The sequence below is a fragment of the Meles meles genome, chromosome 3 (genome assembly GCF_922984935.1).
Source record: "Meles meles chromosome 3, mMelMel3.1 paternal haplotype, whole genome shotgun sequence".
NCBI lineage: Eukaryota > Metazoa > Chordata > Mammalia > Carnivora > Mustelidae > Meles > Meles meles.
The window spans coordinates 155,189,215-155,210,570 of record NC_060068.1 but is presented as its reverse complement, the minus strand read 5'-3'; the positions used below and the strand labels follow the sequence as shown (position 1 = coordinate 155,210,570).

Sequence of the window (21,356 nt, the reverse complement as noted above, 5' to 3'; positions counted from 1 at the left end):
GCAAAAATAAAAATCCACATAGAACAATGACTGGAAAACAAGAACTATCAATACAATATTGATAGGAGTTATAAACTGGCAATCCTCTACCAAGAATAATTTGATCATATCAGTTACAAATGTACATACATTTTTACCCAGAAATTCGTCTTCTAGAATTGTATTCTTTCAATATATTGCACATGTGTAAAATGACATATACAAGATGTTCACTGCAACACTGTTTATGGGAGCAAAAGATTGAAAACCATCTAACTATCCATTATTAGGGAACTGATGATATAAATTATGATAGATAACCTCTGTGAGGGAAAGAATTTGTTTTGTTCATTAATATATCAGAGTTTAGAAAAGTGCTTCACATATAGTATGTTTTCAATAAATATTCGTTAAGTATATACATACAATAGAATTCTAAGAAGTAAAAGAGTATGAAGAAGTTTTTTAAATGTAGGTATGGAATGATGTCCAAAATATATAGTAAGAGAAAAATAGGAAGGGGAGAAGCAATGTGTATTACTTACTATTTAGTGTGTGTATAGTACCTGCATTTGTTTATATGTGCACAAATATTTCTATTTTGGGGTAGCCGATCTTTTCCTCATTTACCATGTTTTCCGCAACTTTACTGAGATATAATTGCTATATAGTAATAAATATGTGGGGGTTCGGGGGTGGCTCAGTCAGTAGAACATGCCAGTCTTGATCTCAGGATGATGAGTTTGAGCCCCATGTTGGGGGTAGAGTTTACTCAAAAAATAAATTAAATTTAAAAAATAAATATGTGTACAAATGAACATCTCTATAAGGATACAAAGGAAACTAATGACATTGAATGCCCCTAGAGAGGGAAATGAACAGTCAAGATTGGGTATGAGTAATGAAACTTTTTAAAATAGAAAGTTTTATGTTTTTACATTTTCAACCATATGAATGTGCTGACTATTCAAAAGATTAAGTAAAATTGAAGATATTAAGAAATAAGGGGTAGTTCACTATCTTGGTTATGGTAATGGTGAATACATATGTCAAAATGTATCCAACTGTACATTTTTTAATATGTAGAGTTTATTTTGTATCAAATTGCTAACTCAGAAAAGCTTCTAAAAATGGTAGATAAAGAAAAGATTGACTCTTCCTTAAATGGTTTTGGAATATTTGGCCACCATTTTAGGAGAACAAATTAATAAGTTGGGTCCTTATCTATTGACCTTAAAGGTAAAACAGCCAGTTACTTTACCAGCAAAATGGATTTATTTGGGAAGAGCAGAGGAATTACAATCCAAGACCTGTATGCCATGGCAAACCACAGGCAAATCCAGAAGAAAGTTACTTTACAGAAAAAAGGCAAAGACGGGGAGGGGATGTGTTGAATGGAAGCCCATTACAGGAAAGCCAAATCTAGAGTGGTGACAGTTTCTCATTGGCTGAACTGTGGTATTTTCTTATTGGCTGAGCTTGTTGCTGGGAGGTTTTTTTTTTTCCCTCCTGCTGGAGTAGGAAAGAAAGTAGGCATCTTCTTGTTGGGGTCTGCAACTGACAGCAAGTGATAGAGTATGAGAGCTCCCTTTCTGGGCCTCCCAACCTTAAATGAGGTTTCCTTTATTCCATTTCACACATCATACCAGACATAAAAACAAATTCCAATTGATTAAAGTGCTGGATAAAAAAGCAAAACAAAAACCGTATAAAAATGTTAGAAGAAAACATTGAAGAGTGAAGTACAGTACTTTTATAACTTTGGAGTGGGGGAGGTCTTTCCAAGAAACACTCAGTACCTAGAAGCCATGGCGGGAAAAAAAAGTAACAATAGCAGACTGTGCTATCTAAAATTTAAAACCTCAGAGGAGACAAGATGCTGTGAACAAAGATAATGTCATTGACAAAATCCCCAAGGTATCCAGTAGAAGATGATTACTCTATCTCTTAAGTCATGTGGTGCTAAGAAGTGATAAGTGTGTAGAAAGAATGCTAAGACACAGATACAGAGACATCAGAGGTCCTCCACCTTTCTGCACCATTGTCCCCTTTGGGGTCTAATAATGTCCCTCCTCAAAATAAAGTAAACAGTATAAGTACCTAAATAAAATGCAAAAGATTATAAAGGGAAGCAATTACATTGAAATACAATTATAAGTATTTGTGCTTCTTTACCAACAATAAAAAAAGACATGGTGTCAGGTCTAATAACTATACAATTTTGAAATCCTGAGAAGCATAGATAACATTTTAAGATATCTGAAATCATTGTAGGGCAATGTGATAATATCTGTGATTACTATTGGTATCAAATAGGGTACAGGGTACAAATGATAAGAATGGGTTTTTTTTGCCCACTTTCATAATTGAAGAAACTGCTGAATTTCAATTCAAAGTTAATGAAAATAAAGATGTAATTTTTTTTTTCTCATCCAAGTTCTCAGATCCCTGGGTTCTATCCCCAGAAGACTCTTTGGAAGACTCTTCAAACACTAGGCTCAGAATTCCAGCAAAAGACCTTGACATAACTGCAGAAGATAAAGAAATGCAAAGTCTAGGTCAAGTGGTCTAGCTCCCCTGTGGTCACTGAAAGACTCCAGCTTGACTTGAATATTAGATAAACTCAGCCCTGGGAATTGAGTTGTGTGACTACCCTACACTATACCCTATAAATTCATGAGGTAGAGACTCTAAAGAGCACCTTGGCATGGCAGTCAAGGGTTGAGAAGCCATGCTGTGATGTCTGCCATTTCAATATCATACCTGGCCAAAATTTCTGGTCAATGTGCAATGTGTAATTAGCTGGAAATGTATAGCAGCAAACATAATTCGAAAATATTCCTTTGGGAAAGCAACCTTGAAATTATTTGGAGGATAAATTATTTGGATTCTATAATTGTGTTAAGTTGGTTTGTTGTTTTTGTTGTTGTTTGGGGGGCGGGGGCAGAGGAGAAAAGAAGACAGAATCTCAAGCAGACTCCATGCCCAGCACAGAGGCTGGACGCAGGGCTCTATCTCGCCACCCTGAGATCATGACCTGGGCTGAAATCAAGAGTCACACACTTGCAGACTGAGCCATTTAAGTGCCCTGATACACCTGTGTCAAGTTTTTGGTTTTGTTTTGTTTTTTTAAGGTTTTATCTATTTGTCAGAGAGAGAGCATAACCCAGGGGGGAGCGGCGGGCAGAGCAGGCAGAGGGAGAAGCAGCCTCCCTGCTGAGCAGGGAGCCCCATTCGGGACTCAATTCCAGGACGCTGGGATCATGACCTGAGCAAATGCCTGATGCTAAAATGACTGAGCCACCTAGGCATCCCTACTTGTGTTAAGTTTTTGTTTTGTTTTTTCTAAGATTTTATTTATTTATTTGACAGACAGAGATCACAGAGAAGCAGGCAGAGAGAGAGGAGGAAGCAGGCTCCCTGCTGAGCAGAGAGCCTGATGCGGGGCTCGATCCCAGGACTCTGGGATCGTGACCTGAGCCGAAGGCAGAGGCTTTAACCCACTGAGTCACCCAGGCACCCCTTTACTTGTGTTAAGTTTTAAAAAGAATTTGTGACTATGTGATATTGTAAGTATATGCAATGTTTAAGTTATTTAGTATATTTGACAACGCTTCTGTTTTTCCTCTCTTACCTTGCTGTCTCTCTTCCAATTCTTCCATATGTTTTCTATCTCTAGACATTGGAGAGCCCTCAGGGCCAGTCCTTGATTATTTTTTCTCTAGTTACCGTCATACCCCTGGAGCTGATATCCATTCCTTTACTGTTGCAATGTACCATAGCTTTATACCATAGCTAGATGTTGATAATACCAAATTTAATCTCAAACCAGATCTTTCCCCTGAATTCCTTCTTTTATATCTAACAGCCTATTCAACATCTCCATTTGATTATCTCAAGTTTTGATTACTTGCCCTGACCACACCCCCACACAAATCTATTCCGGATCTTCCCCAAATCAGTAAATGACAACCACAGTCTTCCAGCTTCTCAGGACAAAACCCTTGATGTTATCCTTTTTGAAGCAATAAATGCTTATAAAATTTTGGCTAACAATATGAGTCAGAATAATAGAGATTCCATTAGATATAATTCTAGCCTTTGTAATAGTGTTTGGTGTACTAGCACATAAAATGCTAAACAAAATAACCTCAACTATTCAGTTCTTAGTTATTCCATTCCATTTCAGTTATGAAACTTCTCTGTCTTCATGTGCTCTCACGCACTCCCTTGGCATGTTTATACAGAGCTGAAGCTCTTAATTCCATATGTGTGACAAGTTCGAGATGTGGAGTTCCAACTTTCTCTCTCTCTTAGATGCCATTGCCACCTGGACAGATCCATTTGGAGATCCGAGAGGATCCAAACAGGACTCTTCCTTCACTTACACCTACCCTGAATCTTGGACTCTCCACCCCATTTCAGTTAAACTCTATCTACCTGCTTACTAAGACCTTAGTTCCATCCTTCAGTACTCTCTTTCTTTCATTCCCTTTGTCCAATTTGTCATTAAATCCTGACAGTTCTTCCATCAAAAATACATCCTCAGTGGGTGCCTGGGTGGCTCAGTGGTGCCTTCGGCTCAGGTCATGATCTCAGTGTCCTGGGATGGAGTCCCGCATCAGGCTCTCTGCTCAGAAGGGAGCCTGCTTCCTCCTCTCTCTCTCTCTCTGTCTACTTGTGATCTCTCTCTCTCTGTCAAGTAAATAAACAAAATTAAAGAAAAAAATACATCCTCAAATGGGACCTCATCTTACCACCTCTCTGGTCAGTGTCCTTAATCTAAGTCACCGTCATCTCTCATTGGGCTATTCCAATAGCTTTCCACTCTTCAGGCAGCAGCCAGATTCAGCCTTTTTAAAGGCCATTAGACTCCTCCTCGTGGAGCTATGCCATACAATGGCTTCCTGTCCCACTCAGCAGGTCCAAAGCCTGCTGAGGTCCAAAGCCCTTTCCAGAAGCAATGAGCATTTATTTGTACAGGGTCTGTCTCCTCCCAACCAGTACGTAAGCTCAAGAGGTCAAAACTCCTCTCCCCCCCTTTTTTTTTTACAACTTTATAGTGCTGGGCACCAAGTAGGAACTCAATTAATGTCTGTTGCATGAAGAGTGAACACGCTTCTGAATGGGAGTGAAGGATGAGAGCGTGAGGCAGTATAGAAAGGCAACCCTAAGAACTCTATATATTTTACTCTTTTGTGAAGAGAAGCTATTTTGAAGACCCAAGTCTTTAAACATTTCAAAGAGAAAAAAATTTACTTAAATGTGTCAAAAAGATCAAGCTAAATAGAAGACTGAAGGGGAACTAGAATAAGAGAAAAATCTGTAGGGCCCATGCTGGTGGAGCTGAGGAGTCTGAAAATGTTAAGTCAACCTCAAGAGAAAGATCACAAAGGAGACTTCCCTGGTCCACACTGCCTTTATAATGAGAAACAAAATCTCAGCTTTGGCCATAGCCTGTCTCTATCCTCTTGAAGATTATCTGTGCCCTTGTCCACTCTCTCATTTGTTCTTTTCCTCTTTCTCACCCTAATCACACAAATCACATCATGCAGTCAATGTGCATTTTTAAATCTCTAGACAGCTCTCAGCAGCTCAAGACAAGCCTGTAGGAAGGACCTTCTTCCATAAAGCCCAATAGCTCAAAGATTGAGATCTCATCAGGAAGTCCCAAGAAAACAGTTCTAAAAGGCCAGCAAGGAAGCAATGAATTCTCTACGATAAGAAGTTGGGAAAACCAGATATTCCAGGTGGATAAAAGGAATGCCAGAAGGGTAGCTCCAGGATTGACAATAAGTGCCTCATGGAGTAGGGCTAGTCCCAGGAGTGGGATTTGCTAGTGCTGGGCCAGGGTGATGAACCTGAAGTAAAAAGTGCAAACGGTTGTTAACCCGGGGTAAATTTACCCCTCAACACACCTCCATCCCCTAATCCCATCCCCACATATTTTAATCATGAGGCTGGAATTAGATTAGGACCACATTTTAGTCACTACACTACTCCAGAACAACAGGCTTCACCTGGTAGTTCCAATGTTCTAGAAGAATTTGAATACAGAATCAATAGTAAAAATTCTGAGTCCTGTTAGATTTAATGGAGGAAAGATGCAAGTACACACAGCCCTAGAGGAAGGGGAAACGCCAGTCACCCTATCAAGGGCATGAGGAGTGAATTCTATCTTAAATATTACATTTGAGAAATATAGCAGACATCTAAAAAGGGACTCCAAAAGATTGCCTGATAAAATTATTCATTCTCTTCTACATCTGGTTAAAGCTGCTTTTTTCTAATCTTTTCCGTCTGCCACGTAAATGTTAGCAATGGTTATTCCTGGGTGAATCTATTGCCACCAAGACACACCTTCCTCTAATGGAATAGAAAAACCAAGATTTTGACCAGATGCGGGCTGGGGTGAGAGTGGGGGATGAGAAGGCATTCTGTTTCTGCTGATGGAGATCCTGGAATATGGAAGAATGTTGGCCACCAGTGGGTCACTCCCATGGTGTCTTTATTACATATGGTTATATTCTTTTTGGCTCATGAAGATTGGGTAGTTCTTGGAAGCTCTTAGGGAGTGATTTTATTGGTGGTAATGGTATTGCTTGTTATGCCAGATTCTAGAAAAAAGACTTAGCATTCTATAAAGTGTATTAGTACAAAACTATCTTTGATTTTGTGAAAGTCACACCTAAGACTTCTTTTTCAACCCAAGAAATGCTCCGACTGCATCCATCAAGGACACCTGGTATGCAAGTTGTCTCTACTTTCAACCCACCTTTCTGCTTCTCCAAAACATGGTACACCCTACCTTTTGGTCTTTTCTTTGTCCTTTAGCCATGTATTAAGAGCCCATTAGGAGTCCTTGTTGGTCCCCTCACACCACTGTGTATCTCTGTTCCTGCCCATTCCTCCACCTGGAATGACTCTCCCGAACTATTCCTACCTGTGGGAGAAACTTCCTCATCTTTACAGTTCCTTCTGAAATGCTGTCTCTCCCATGAAACTCTCTTCCCCACAACTGGAATTAATCTTTCTGTCTAAAGAAATTCATTTTAAATCTCTCATCAGGTTTTATTTTGTCATGTACTTCATCGCACATTTGTTTTCCCCTACAACATCCTTCCCAAGGATACTGTAATATCCTTGAGGACTGCAACCATTTTGATCCTCTCTGTGTGTTCTAGCTTCCCCCCAGTGCCTTTAAACCTGGTGGGAATTTGTAGAATTCTGAGGGCAGTATTTTCATTGGGGGTGTTAGTTCTGGCAAAAAGGAAATGTGTGGCCTTCAAGTGCTGAGTTGTTTTTTGTTTTTTTTTCAAGATTTATTTATTTGACAGATAGAGCTTACAAGTAGGCAGAGAGGCAGGCAGAGAGAGAGAGAGAGGAGGAAGCAGGCTCCCAGCCAAGCAGAGAGCCCGATGCGGGGCTCGATCCCAGGACCCTGGGATCGTGACCTGAGCTGAAGGCAGAGGCTTTAACCTGCTGAGCCACCCAGGCGCCCCCAAGTGCCTGAGTTTTTAACATGAGTGGCCTGGGGTGGAATCCCAGTCCAACTACTTAACTAGCTTGTGACTTTGGCTGGTTGCTAATTCTCTCTGAACCTCAATTCCTTCATTGGTAAAGTGGGAATAATAAAACTTAGCAACACTAGGGTTGTTGTGACAAGTAAATAAGGCAAATGTAAAGCATTTGCACAGTGCCTGGCACATAGAAAAGACTCAACTAATGGTAGCTGTTTTTATTAGTAGTAGTATTACCACTAGCAGAGACCAAATAGTCTCACCTTACATTAATCTATTTAAATAAACTGGGAGAGAATGGGCTAGCGAAGAGTAGGACAACATGTTTCTCTGAAAATAAATAGAACTGAAAGTGAACACTGGGTTCTGGTCTTGGCTCTGATATTCATTTGGCTAATATGGGGCAAACCACTGGTTTTACTGTGCTTCATTTCTCACATCTGTCCCAGGGCTTAGCTAGGTCACAAAGCCATAAAACATATGACCAGTCCCTCAGTCCAGTCTGTCTCATCACCACCCAACTCCCTAGACTTAAGCCCGAGACCTGAAACACTTATATGCCCACACATCTTACCTATCATGGAATTTACTAGAAAGAGTCCACCTCTATAAGATTTATTAATTGAAGCATCACTAAAACTTGGGTTCTTAGAGTTTACTTTGTGCATTTTGTCTTTTCCTCAGACATTATGCCAGCTTATAAGAGTGTTATTCTTAGAATTTGAGTACTTTGAGTTACCTGATTCAGTCGTTTTCCTATCTGACCCTGGGAACCCACTCGGGGTCCAGATGCTGGCAGTGGAGACAATGAAAGGGAAAGGCAAAGGGGAAGCCAGAGGAAGGGCAAACCTAGTGGCTTATCCTTGATGTGCCCCACTGCTATTGGTTTGGTCACTGAGATTTTATTCAAACAAAGGGTTAAAAAAAAATTGAAACTCAGCCCTTATCTGACCTTTCATTTGGAGAGGAGGGCCACAATATTTGCCAAGTTTCACACACTCCCACCCAAGTTTTAGTGTATTTTTTCCCAATGCCATATTATCTCCCTTCATTTCACCTATTGATATTAAGGGTTTTTTGTTTTGTTTTTTGTTTTTTGGGTTTTTTTTTTTTTTTTTAAGAATTGATTGGAGTTAGTGCAGTTTTTTGGTTTTTTTTAAGATTTTATTTATTTATTTGACAGAGATCACAAGAAGGCGGCGGGGGTGGGGAGCAGGCTCCCTGCCAAGCAGAGAGCCCGACGCAGGGCTTGATGGGGGGCTTGATGCCGGGCTCCATCCCAGGACCCTGAGATCACGACCCAAGCCGAAGGCAGAGGCTTAACCCACTGAGCCACCCAGGCGACCCATCTTAATGCAGTTCTAATAGAAACAACTTTCCACAACTGAGACCTGATGACAAGAACGAACTGGTCACCCTCAGTTCATTTCACTCCAGCATGTGTGATCTTGTGTGGGGAAGAAGCTAGGGAAAGAAGGAGACTTGCCTTTGCCTCCTCTGTGACCCATAGGTGAACGCCTCACCAGGCGACAGCAGGTCCCCTGCCCAGCCAAGGAACACGGGATCCATGAGCATTCTGGTGGCTTTCTTCCCTGGTCTTTCTACTCAGAATCAATTCATTGACACAGCATTAGCAGAAGATAGACTTTGACCCAGGCACACAGCACTAAACTTGAATGTATGTTTTAAAGCATAAAACAACTTTATTCTGACCTTACCCCAGATTGCTATAATAGCATCCAATGACCAAAAATGATTTCAGCAGCTAAGGTTGATTTGTGTTCAAGGCCCAGACAGTTTCCACCATTCACCCTGTTTTCTCAACTCAAAGCTGCATTTTCTCTTGCTTAAAAAATTTGCATATTTTCTCAGTGCCTGTTTCTGACTCACAATAAACAATGCCCAGACTTCCTGCCAAAAAAATGTCCAAATGCGAAATAGTTGCTATAATAGTCGTTTTTGTGATGGCAACTTTAAGCTGTGTGCTTTTAAATTATAATTACTTTTTTTTCCTTACAAAAGATGTGTATCTCTCTTGATTGCTGTAATTATGATTCTATACCAGCAAACAGTTATAAAAGATTCATGTCATCGCTGCGCTTCATAAAACCCATGCCCTTCAATGAGTTTCCTTGGGGGACTGTTTATGTGTTTGTGTTTAATTTGTGGCAGAGAAATCTAATGAGAAGCCATTAATCATTGAGAGCATATAAAAATTTGTGTCTTTAACTAAATAGGCAGAAGTGGATAAGCCAAGCCCATTATTGGCATGACACGATCTAGAATCATAGAATGTTAATAGGGGAAGCAACTTGAGAAAAATAATGTAGGCCAACCTCATCCTGCAGATGACATTCAAAATTGGGAAGGGAGAAACATGTGATTTAGTGACTGAAAACACATGGGAGCAAGAACGGGGGACCCAAGTTCTAAACCTGGACCTAGGTCTAAGGAGCAACGGCAGAAGCCAACCTGACTTCATCATTCATCCTTGTTTTCAAGGACGATAGATGGACTCCTTGGATCGATGAGGTGCCTCAGGGCCTACCTGAGAAAGAGAAAAGGAAACACTGAAATAGACCATGACATCCACCTCCCACCCGTCCAGTCAGAGCAGCTCCACTTGGATCTATTTCATATTATCAGGACTGAAAAAGAAATTGATTGGCTCCCCCACCCCCAATGTTAAAGGTTTGATGTTTATTAATGTCCTTTCTCCAAGTCTTGGGATTAGAGAAGGATCAATGTAATCTCTTAAATGTGTGGCCGTGTTGTCCATTTCTTCATGCAGCAACTCTTCACTGAAGACCTTCTGTGCTGGTTACTGAGTATGCGGTACATAGGCTCTGCTCTCAAAGAGCCACAGTCTAGAAAGGGAAAGTTGCAGAACAGAATGGTAATCACTCTAGAGAGGTAAGCCCAGAGAGCTCTGGGAGCAGATCGGAGATGCAATCAATCCCTGTCATGGATCGGAGGATGAGGAGGAAGGTGAAGAGGATGTTGAGGAGGAGGAGGAGGAGATTTTTAGGATTAACTTTCCAGAAGAAATAACAGGTGGTAGGCCTTCCTTTTAATGTTCTTTACTTTCTTTTCTATCTCTCATAGAAGCTACCACGAACTTCTTTTGGAAAAAAGATGAGAAACTAAAGTTCTTTTTTTTTCTTTTTTTAAATATTTTATTTATTTGTTTAAAGTAGGCTTCACACCCAACATGGGCTCAAACTCACAACCGCAAGGTCAGAGTTGCATGCTCTACCAAGTAAGCCAGCTAGGCACCCCAAGAGACTGAAGTTCTCGGAATTGTTGTGAACTCTTGTCACTCACTGACTGTAATCCTGTGCATACTGCTTAATCCCTAGGAAACTCCATATCAACCTCTGGATATATAGGACTAGTAATAATAGAATGTACCTTAAAGCATTGTCACAAAGATTAAATTAGATAACACATGCAAAAGTCCTTATATACAACGAAGAAGTACTATGTAAATGTTCGCTATTATTATTGCTAGCACTCAGCCAAAGGCTTTAATTCCAATTAACTTACATGATTTTTCTCAGCTAAACCAAGATTCTGGTCCTTCAGAGGTTTGGCAACTGGGAGCAACTGGGAAAAAAGCCATTTCACAATATGTCACCATTAATAGCAACAGCAATTTTGAAATCATCACTAAAAAGTGGATCATCTTTAGTTTTAGTATGAAGAAGATGTGTTCAATTTCTTTAAACCACAATTATATCCAATTCTTAGCTAACCTGTGATCAAATGGTTGGTATGATTTCTTACGATGAGTGAGTCTCTTAAAGGACTCCTCTTTTTCTTCTTCCCCCTTACACTGGGATTCTCTAGCCTTCTGCTGTTGCTCAAACCACTTCCAAAGGTCAAAACATGAAGGTATGTAAAAGGAAACTAAAACTAAAGTGGGCAGGCCAGGAGCGTGGGAAGTACACACCTCGTCTAATGCAGGAGGTCTCACTCAATGCCAGTCTATCCCTTGAAGAGCCTCAATATTGTGAGATGGTCTGTATTTTTAAAGTGGGTGTGAACTCTCCCAAATTGGTAAATTCTTCTCTTTCCCCGTACTTGCTAACTCAAGTCTTCTTCACTTGAAGGATTTGCATCAACCCCAAATTTAAAATCACTCCTGCGCTTAAATCCTGTGCCTCTATCTTACCTGGGAGTAGAGTTCAAGTTCTTTAATTTGGAGTTTCGGATCCTCTATCAATGTGAAGCCAGGCACCGCTGCAACAGGGAGCTCCCTTTCTCATGGAGAGTCCTGGTAAACAGGCCCTAACACAAAGTTCCCATGACTCCCTTGGGGTTCTCCCTTTGCCCACTGCATAATAATTACAGTTGTGTGTTCGTGGGCTCCTTGAGGAAAGGGACTGGCATTTGCAGCACAAGTTCTCAAGGTTTGTTGAATGAATGAATGAATGAATGATTATGAAAAATGTTAATTATAATCCACTCCTAGAGCTGGGTTTTTCAGGCTTCGTCTAGATTTAAAATAAGTCCAATCAGGTTAAAAATTCCCACTAACCAGAATTCACCACAGTTTTTTTGTTGTTGTTGTTGTTGTTTTGCTTTTTACCTTCAAATCTTAGAAAGAAAAAATTCAAGACAAAATGAAAGACCAAGTACCACAAGTTCTACTTCTACTCTAACTACAACTCTAGCATTTCTGCCCAGGTTAAATCAGGTCCCGCTCATGTCTTCACATTCTATAATTCCCAGTTATAGGAGATTCTAAAACATAAGCTATATGAATAACGAATGACAAACTCTCTCATGAAACATAAAATTAAAAATAAAAGTAGAAAACATTTGGTAAAGGTTAAAATATTTTCTAATCCATTTTCTTCTTCTCATTCCAGAATGCCCTTATCCTGACTGCTGAAATTTAATTGTTCTGTACTATGTTAACAGCACTTACTCATTAATCATGAACCTTCATACTTCAGACCAATGAGTGGAAATAGTCCATTTAAAAATACGTTAGACTTGGTGGTTGTTACAGTGACATTTTTTTTCCTCAAAAAATAAAAAAGAATGTACGTATGGCATAGAATGTTCACAGGGGATTCTTGGAAGATTTTTCAAAAGAAGCAGTGTTTTGTCCCATGAGATTTTTTTTTCACTCTGGAATACCAAAATTAATATGATTCCCTGGTTCGGTGTCTCCTACCCAGAGTAGCTTTAAATGAAATCTGGCCTATAGAGGCTTGTTCATAATTTCTTGATCTTTCACTTATTTCATATTTCTATGACGGAAAAAATGTTTTAACACTTAAGGGTCTTATTTATGAAGTAAGGGAAAAGGTAAGCAGAAATGTGTGTTGAGTAAACCTAGGCTGCCCCAAGGGCATTACTGTTAACAGCTTTCCTAAAGAGAAAGTGGTGCGTAAAAGAAGTAATTCCCAATATTTCCCCCCAGACTAAAACCCTGTAATTCAGATGAACTCTTTGCATCTCATTTTGTCATTAGGTTTTTATTACAGCCAACAAAACTTTCAGTGGTGAATTACTTCCCTTCTCAAGGGGACACAAGACTCCAATAATGTCTGTGCAAACTAAAATAATGAAATGGTTTTTAACCAAGCCTTAGGGATTAGCAAAAAGGAAAAAAGAAAGGGCAGTAGGGCCTTCTCATCTCTATGCGAACCAAAGCGTGTTTTTTCTAGTCCTTTTTCTTGTCTATGAAAAAAAGCAGAATTTAAAAACGGAAATGCCACTTGGCTTGGATCTCCATTTAAAATCATTTGAAGATTTCTCTCTTAAGCTCTCGTAAAATACGTGTCACTTCCACAAGAAATATGGACAAATTAGTCTTAAACCCATGGCTCAGATAGGACTTAGGGCAGTAAATAAGTGCTTTAGAATATATTCGTCGTGTTAAGAAACGACATCTGCTCCATGCACCTAGGCCAGAAGCACACCATAAAAACAAATAATTTTGTTTTAACACAGAAGGTTGAAAAGCATTTTGTTTCTACTGTTACATTATGCCATCCATTTATAAGAGCTATTTAATGTTTCCTACGTATCAGGCATAGGACTGGTTCTTGCCCTCAAAGAACTTATAATTCAGTTGAGAAGCCAAAGCTTAACTTGGTTGTAAAAAGACAGGATTAGCGGAAGACAGGGTGTAATTAAGTGTTAAACAATGTGCCCCAGATGCTAAGTGACCTGGGAGATCCCAGGAAGCGAAAGATCCCTGAGGGCTGGGACTGTCCAGACATATATTTTCAATAAACTCTTAAAATTATGCCAAGTTTAAAAGTCGTTATGATTTGTTAAACAAATGATGCTCATTTGTAATTTTAAATCATTTACACGATTGGCCAGTGCCTTCCAACCAGTTCGGAAGGGCATACACGAAACGGTTGAAGCTGGCAGGAGATATTAGTGTTAGACTCTCCCTGGGTTTGCTAATGAGGGGGAAAACACACCTTCCTGTCGGATGACAGACGCAAGAACTAAGCAGATTTCGCATGGAGAATACAAGATTTAATGATGAGGAATACAGAACTCTGGCTGTAATTTTTGGTATGGGTTTTTGTTTCAAACTTTGTTCTTCATGCTAAACAAGTTCTAAGTTTTGGAGCTGAGTCAGGTTTTTAAAAAAAATTTTTTTTTTTTTTTTTCATTTTAAAAAATCCATTTCCACTATCTATTTTCCTTTCTAAGAAAAGTGGGCTAAAAGTGCAAAGAGAATTTTCTAATTCCTAGAACCAATGGGGGGGGGTGCTTTGTGGGGAGGAGACACTGAGCATCCTTTAATACTGAAGCATCTATCTGTAAAGCAACTTATCTTTTGAAATCACAAGGCTTCCAGTGTGCATTTACGCTCCTCGTCTTAAAATGCTTTTTACTTTAGAGCTCAGCAAAGATCCTTGTCTCTGTTTCTTACCTTTCTAGACTTTGTAAAGCAGGCAGCTGGAGCTAAATTAGATTTGTTATAAGAAGAGTTTAAACTGCTAACATAGGGACATGCCTCATCTTGTGTTTTGAGTAACTTTAGGCAAGTTTGCAGAGTTGTAGTAAGCATTTCTTTCTCTCCATGCTTGTCAAGCTCTGGGTCTTCCCATCTGGGTCTTCCCAAGAAACGTCATTTATTTCTCCCAATTCTAAAAAGAAGGGCTCTTTATAATAGCTGTACAACCAGGCAAAAGAGCACACACTCTCGTGCTTCCTTCAGGGGAGGAAACCTGCACTAATGTGAGGTAATTACATTTAGTCTTAGCAAAGTCTCCTTTGGAACGTTCTAATCAAGACTTCCAGCTTTCTGAGTGTGTGTGAGCTTTATTTTGCAATTCTTCCCGGTTTTGCATTCCTAATGAAAGTGAACTGACAAAGCGTGAAGTGGTCTAAGAAGCAAAACAAAGCCAGCAAGCATGCCTCTGGTGAGCCAAAATTAATCAATATTCCAGAAACCTCGGGTTTGCCCCCTCCTTCGCGGCGGTGTTTTCATTTTTCCCCACTCCCCCTCTCCCGGGCGCAGACTCCTCCCCTTTTCTTAAGTTGCGCTGATAGTAACTCGCCGTCCCAGAGCGCGTGTCTGCCCTGCTCCCGGCGCTCGCTACTCCGCCGGACCCGCTGCGGAATCCACCGTGTCACTGCCCGCGGTCCCTTCCACGCTACAAAACCAGGAAAGGTAAGTCTGACGTCCTGTGTTCCTGCCGGGCTTCACTCCTCGCTGCCCTTCCCCGCCCGTGCATTTCCTTTTGCAGGCGGAGGAGTAGCGAGAGTCAGCAGCTAGCCATGTTGGTAGATAAAGTCCACGTTGGTCCTTTAATGTAAGGAGCGCGTGGTGTCTGTGCCGTGTCCCCTCCGAATTTGAGGTTGAGTCATTCGGGCCGGACTGGGGGCAGATGGTGGTTCCAGAGCTAGAAAAAAAAATCAAGGCTGAGCTGGTCTGCTTAAAAAAATGACTGGAAAGGGAACCAGAGATGAGTGAAAAGAGAAAAAAAAAAAAAAAATCTGGCCACCTCTCCTTCCTTTCTCCCTAAACTTCTAATCTGCTGTGAAATCTCAAGCAAACTGCGGGTCGTATGATTGCTGACCCCAACCTGCAATTTTATTAAAATGTCAGAAGTGTTCAGGAGAGTCTTTTTTTCCACACTTGGATTTGCCAAAGGCTTCGGAGGAGTCAGCTAGAGCTTCCCAGTGACCTCCCCCACAGCCGCACACGCTGGCTGCTGGCGTTGCCTTAGACACACGTCCACAGGCACCACTGATTTTTACTCCGATTGATCACGGAAAAGATTATGGATCACAAATCTTAGGAAAGAGGAGGAATCCTTTGATTTCTTCAAAACAACTGATTTCCACCCAGGAGAGATGGACTTAGATATATTTGAATAACCTAGGAGCACTTTAAAGAAACTAGAAACCACATGCTGTAATGTTTGGAATGAAAATTGGATTCATCTCCTCTGTTGTAGAAATCCTAAATTTTGAAATACCCAGAAGTCGCTGATGGTTTCCTCGGGAGACTCCAGATACGATTGCCACAAAGACAGATACTACTTTTTGCTTATAATAAAAATGAAAATGAATGACGATTTCCGATCATGCATAAGATGGACTCCGTGATGTTTGCTTATTTCAGGGAAAAAGATTTAAAAATGACCCTGTAAAATCGTCAAATATATTTCTGAAGGCCTGTGCATATATTCTGTTTTTTTTCGTAATGAGGAAAATCGTTACTTTATTATATATAACAGAAAGCTCTGACGGTGAAATATCAATATCTTAATTCATTTTATTGACTGGTTATGCCTTCACCATGTACAGGACACAAGCCATCAAGTAATTATTGAGTGCTTCCTGTGCATTCAATTCAATTAGACATTTATTGAGGGTGAATATTGTGCAAAAAGCACTTGGCTAGTTTGGGGGGAGATGAGGGGATGAGGACTGCTCAGTCACACTCAGGGCTCTGATGAACCCTTTTATAGCCTCCTTCGAATGGGAAGGGCAGATTTTTTTTTTTTTTTTTTTTTTTTTTGCATAGAACACACAATTCTCCTATCTTATTTATTTTGTTGTTGTTTAATTGCTTGTATATTCTGAACTTACACACATTTCTCACACGTAGGCCAGTAAAATATGCGTATCCCAGCCCAGCCCTGCAACCTGGCATCGTGGCTCTCTCTAGCCCTTGATTCCTCTTAGATGATGCAGTGTGCCAACAGCTTGCCCTGTGTGGGGCCGCACTGATTTCTCACCCTGCAGGCTGTAACTCTTGTCTCTTCTTTCCCCGTTCTAGTTGTGTTCTTAACACCAAAGAGGTCTGGCTTTCCGGGTGTGATTCCGAGACACTGAAGTGCAAAGAAGAGACTCTCCTAGAGAAGTAAAATATGACTAAAAGCAATGGAGAAGAGCCCAGGCTGGGAGGCAGAATGGAGAGCTTCCAGCGAGGGGTTCGTAAGCGCACACTCTTGGCCAAAAGGAAAGTGCAGAACATCACAAAGGAGGATGTTAAAAGTTACCTATTTCGGAATGCTTTTGTGCTGCTCACTGTCACTGCAGTCATTGTGGGTAAGTTATTTGATAACAACCAAGAAAAAAAAAAGGATCTCGTTTCTCTGGGGCATCTGGCTACCTGAGCATATTATCAGATGGACTGATTGTAGGTATTCAAAATAATAGTCCAGGCTTGCGTCTGAACTGGAAAACTTTTTTTTTCTCCCATTAAATGACAGTCTGTTGGCATGTTTGGAGCAGTGTATGGTAAACACATGGGAATCTGAAAGAAGCATCATTAGGCATTATGCAAATAAATTGATTGTGTGGAGAAGGGAAACAAATGTTTTCCCATCTCGTGTAGGGATGAAAGAGTGATAATTTAATCATTAGGCCTGAGCAGTTAAATAACAAAACAAGCAGGCATGCTAGATTTGGCCACAATGTAATCATTCTACGATGTCACTTTCACTTAAAACTAATTTATACAATTAGTACACCCAAAATGAGGTACAGGTTCTTAACAGTAATTCTCTTCTAACTGGTGCTGACTTGAAGCTGAGTATTGTGCCTGGAGGTAGAGGCTGAGTCTTTTCCGTGTTTGCACTCCCCCATCCAGTGACTGGAAAAAGTAAATTGAGAAAAATGTTGACACAGATCATTTTCATTCATATCTTGCCATAAATAGCTATCCCTTTTCTGAAACTTTTCAGTCTCTTACAAATGTAGCATTGTTGACAGCAGTCTGTACTAATAAAACATTGTTCTGTTTGACTTATTGATATCTGAAATTATCGCTTATTGCTTCTGGGTAGCATTGATCCTAAGATAGAGCTGAAGAAACAACTTACTTGGACTCTTTGACTGAACCAATATAGACATCCCTAGGCTGGTAAATACATAAGCCAATGTCATTTTTGTAAAAACTATCTAACATAAATTTCTACTATGTGGCCCAAAAGGGGGAAGGGGCATTGTGGACAGTTTTAATCTCTACCTTGGAGTTTGCCAAGATCTCCATCAAATATAAAGAGGTAATGACAATAAAAACTAAGAAAGTTTTGTCGCATGTAAAAATAAGTAGAACTTTAGCCCCCAAATTAGGATTCTTATATGGTAGACAAACAGGAGGACAACAGAAGAATAGTTTGTCACAAGACTTTAGATATATTCCATTTCGGCTTCTTTGGCTCCTTTTAGTAATTGTTGGTGATTAATGACCGTTCAACTAATTTTGGAGATGTTCAAAGAGAAAAGGTCCTGATTGACTCAGGGAACCAATGGCTTGCTTTAGCAGGTTCCCAGGTTTGTTGTGGGTTCTGTTTTGTATTGTTTTATTTTAAGATTTTATGTATTTATTTGAGAGAGAGCGCAAGCAGGGAGAGGAGCAGAGGGAGAAACAGGCTCCCCACTGAGCAGAGAGCCCAGACTCAAGACCCTATCCCAGGACCCTGGGATCATGACCTAAGCCAAAGGCAGATGTTTAACCTACTGAGCCATCCAGGCACCCCAGATTCCCAGATTTAAGCACATTCCTGGAGAAAGTATTTCAGCCCTGTGTCATTGTCTTGGAAGTTAAATGGTTAATGGTTGAATGATAAATGTTAAATGGTTGAATGATAGTCATCAAGCCAAACAGTAGCTGCCAAATAATAATAGTAAATATTTATATAGTACTATTCCAACTACTTTCTAGGTGTTTGCCTGTATTAGCTTACTTAATCCTCAAACAGGTCTGTGAGTGAGCAGGCAGGTATGATTCATATGATCTTTATTTTATAGATGAGAATAGTGAGCATGGAGAGATCAAGCAACTTGCCTGTAGTCATGCAGATAGTAAACGCTAGAGCTGAAAGTCAGGCTCAGGCTATCCAGGCCAGAGCCCATTCTCTGAACCACTTTGCCATCCTGCCTTCCTGCTCTGTGAACTAGTTGGTGTTTTTGTGAGAGATGCCGGAAGAGAAACGTTGCTAAGACTTCGTAGAGGCCAATTAGCAAACAACGCTGGATGCATTCCCATAGCATTGTCATTTACTATATGATTTACCCAGTTAAATCAGCAGAAAACTTATAATTCTCCTACACATGATTAAGCCACATCCCTCTCGTTCATTGAACAAATACTCATTTATACTGCAATCCTACACCCTTAATAACAGAGCTCAGCGATACTGAAGTATGTTCGGAGAAGACGCAGAAACACTTGTTCAAAACGGTGTTCTAAACACAAGAGTTCGATTTCTAGAACAGGAATGTTTCAGTTAAAGAATAGAGGAAGGGAAAGTAATAAAACCCGCACATGGGAGGCAGATTGGTGGAGAAGCAATTTCCTAAGTGGTTACAAAGACAGATCTCTAATAGAAGGAAGATAATGCCAGGATTTAATAGTCCATTCTCTCTACGAGTTCTGGGATCCTTTCCTAGCCCAGTGAGGACTTTCCTAACATTTGTGAGAACCGCAGTGAGTTGGCTGAGCGGGGGTAGATAACTTGGCAGGATGTCCTCATGGTTGGCTTTACTAATGGAAACTGAAGAGGTAGAAGTAACAAGAAGGCACAAACAAAGAAACACATAAAAAGAGCTCATTGACAGTCAGAGAGACCACTGAGTCTACACCAAAGACTTGGAAAGGCAAATAGACAACTTAGTAGCAAACAGACTAAGGAAAGAAGGAGGACTCCTTCAGTTATCTCTTGGTGTGTCTTCCATTGAGGGCCCAGTGGAAACAAAGGCGCCATTTAGCTTGTCACTGGGTACCATGTCTACATCAGCCCTAAAAGAATAAAAAGAACATGTCTGGACTGCAACTCTAATCCGTTTGCTGCAGCACAGGAAAAAAACTGGGTAGATGCTAGCAAGGAAGACGAAAAGTTATTTTCCCCAAAGAGGAGATGAGAAGAGCCAAATTCTTTTTTTTTTTTTTAAGATTTTATTTATTTCACAGAGACCAGAAGTAGGCAGAGAGGCAGGCAGAGAGAGAGGGAAGCAGGCTCCCAACTGAACAGAGAGCCCGACATGGGGCTCAATCCCAGGACCTGGGATCATGACCTGAACTGAAGGCAGAGGCTTTAACCCACTGAGCCACCCAGGCGCCCTGAGAAGAACCAGATTTTTAGGTTTGAATCACTTTTAATTAAAAAAAAAAAAAAAAAGACCTAATGTCTAATGTCATTTCTAAGTGATGTCAAAGTCTGTGCCATGCTCTGACAGAGCGACGTAACAGGGTGCAAATAAGCAACTAAGAGAAGGCGTTGCCAAGTGTTAAGTCCCTTTAAGAGGGTTTGTTATTAAAGCAGTAGATAAAGTGTCTCCCAGGGCTGTTGCAGACATCTGTCTGAAAAAAACCACACTGAGGAGAGTGGTTACTATCTTTCTCCCTCCAGGAAGCACTTTCTCATTTCATACTGTGGTAAGTGGGATGAGAGTGGCTTCAGACACCTCGCTAAAAGAAAGGGAGAGTCCTTTGTTGTGCTCAAGTCACACAGAATGCTCATCTTCCCATGTCCAGGGAACGAATAGCACAGTAAAAAATGAAATCTCAGGCTAAAAATTTTTGCAGAAATGGGTCATAAGACCAGCTGCAAGGGGAAGGAAATTAAACAGCATCGCATAGACTCGGAGGGTGGTTTTACTTGAGGGAATTCCCGAACTAAGAAACTAGCACCTTTCTCTGTGGTTTGTCTCTCTCTCTCTCTCTCTCTCACTTACACACCCACACACAGACACACCTTTCTCGTGTGGGTTGTCCTTTAAATGGGTTGGAGAAAAATTGGTGATTTTTCAGAAAAGAAAACATCCTGACTAAATGTGTATGAAGCATTTCCACCGTCCCCTAACACTTTTCAGCAGTGAATGTCAGTTGTACTATAATTCAGTGACGGCAGCGATATCGCTGAAGGATATACAAGAAACCGGCCGTGTGGCTGCCTCTGGGATGGGAGCTGGGTGTTTGGTAATGAAATAGAAAGAATATTACTATCCTCTGAATATGTGCTTGTATGATTTGAATGCTTTTACCACATTCGTGTATTATATACTCTTATCTGTTGTCTGCTAAATAAATGTGTGGTTTTGTTTAAAGATTCAGGGCTATTCAGCAGTTTAACAAACACTGAATATTGGGTATCTGGCCTATGCTATGCCTTGGGGAGTCTCTGCCCTTAGGTCTTTTAGTAGGAGAGATGGATAAAATGAGATGTCAAGGAATGGACAAGGTTCTGAGGTAGTAACAGGGAGTTTTAAATTACCTCTAAACATTTTTTAAGTGAGATTGTATTATCCATATTGTTCCATGTAATATACAGTTTTTGTGTTGATACTTCAGAGGTTCTGCTTTCTTATTAACACCTATGTGGGGGCGGGGGTGGGCGCATGGGTGGCTCAGCCAGT

At 40.5% G+C, this 21,356-nt stretch overlaps 1 protein-coding gene across 1 annotated transcript in view; it reads left to right on the top strand.

Annotated features, from left to right (window-relative positions):
- Positions 1 to 15,030: 15,030 nt before the first annotated feature.
- The window catches only part of SLC1A3 (solute carrier family 1 member 3), a 76,242-nt gene continuing 69,916 nt past the window's right edge, over positions 15,031 to 21,356 (top strand). The window contains exons 1-2 of the mRNA XM_046000835.1: positions 15,031 to 15,153; positions 16,771 to 17,042. Of these exons, the coding sequence (XP_045856791.1) occupies positions 16,862 to 17,042 (181 nt within the window). The 5' untranslated portion in view covers positions 15,031 to 15,153; positions 16,771 to 16,861. The remainder of the gene's footprint in view (positions 15,154 to 16,770; positions 17,043 to 21,356) is intronic.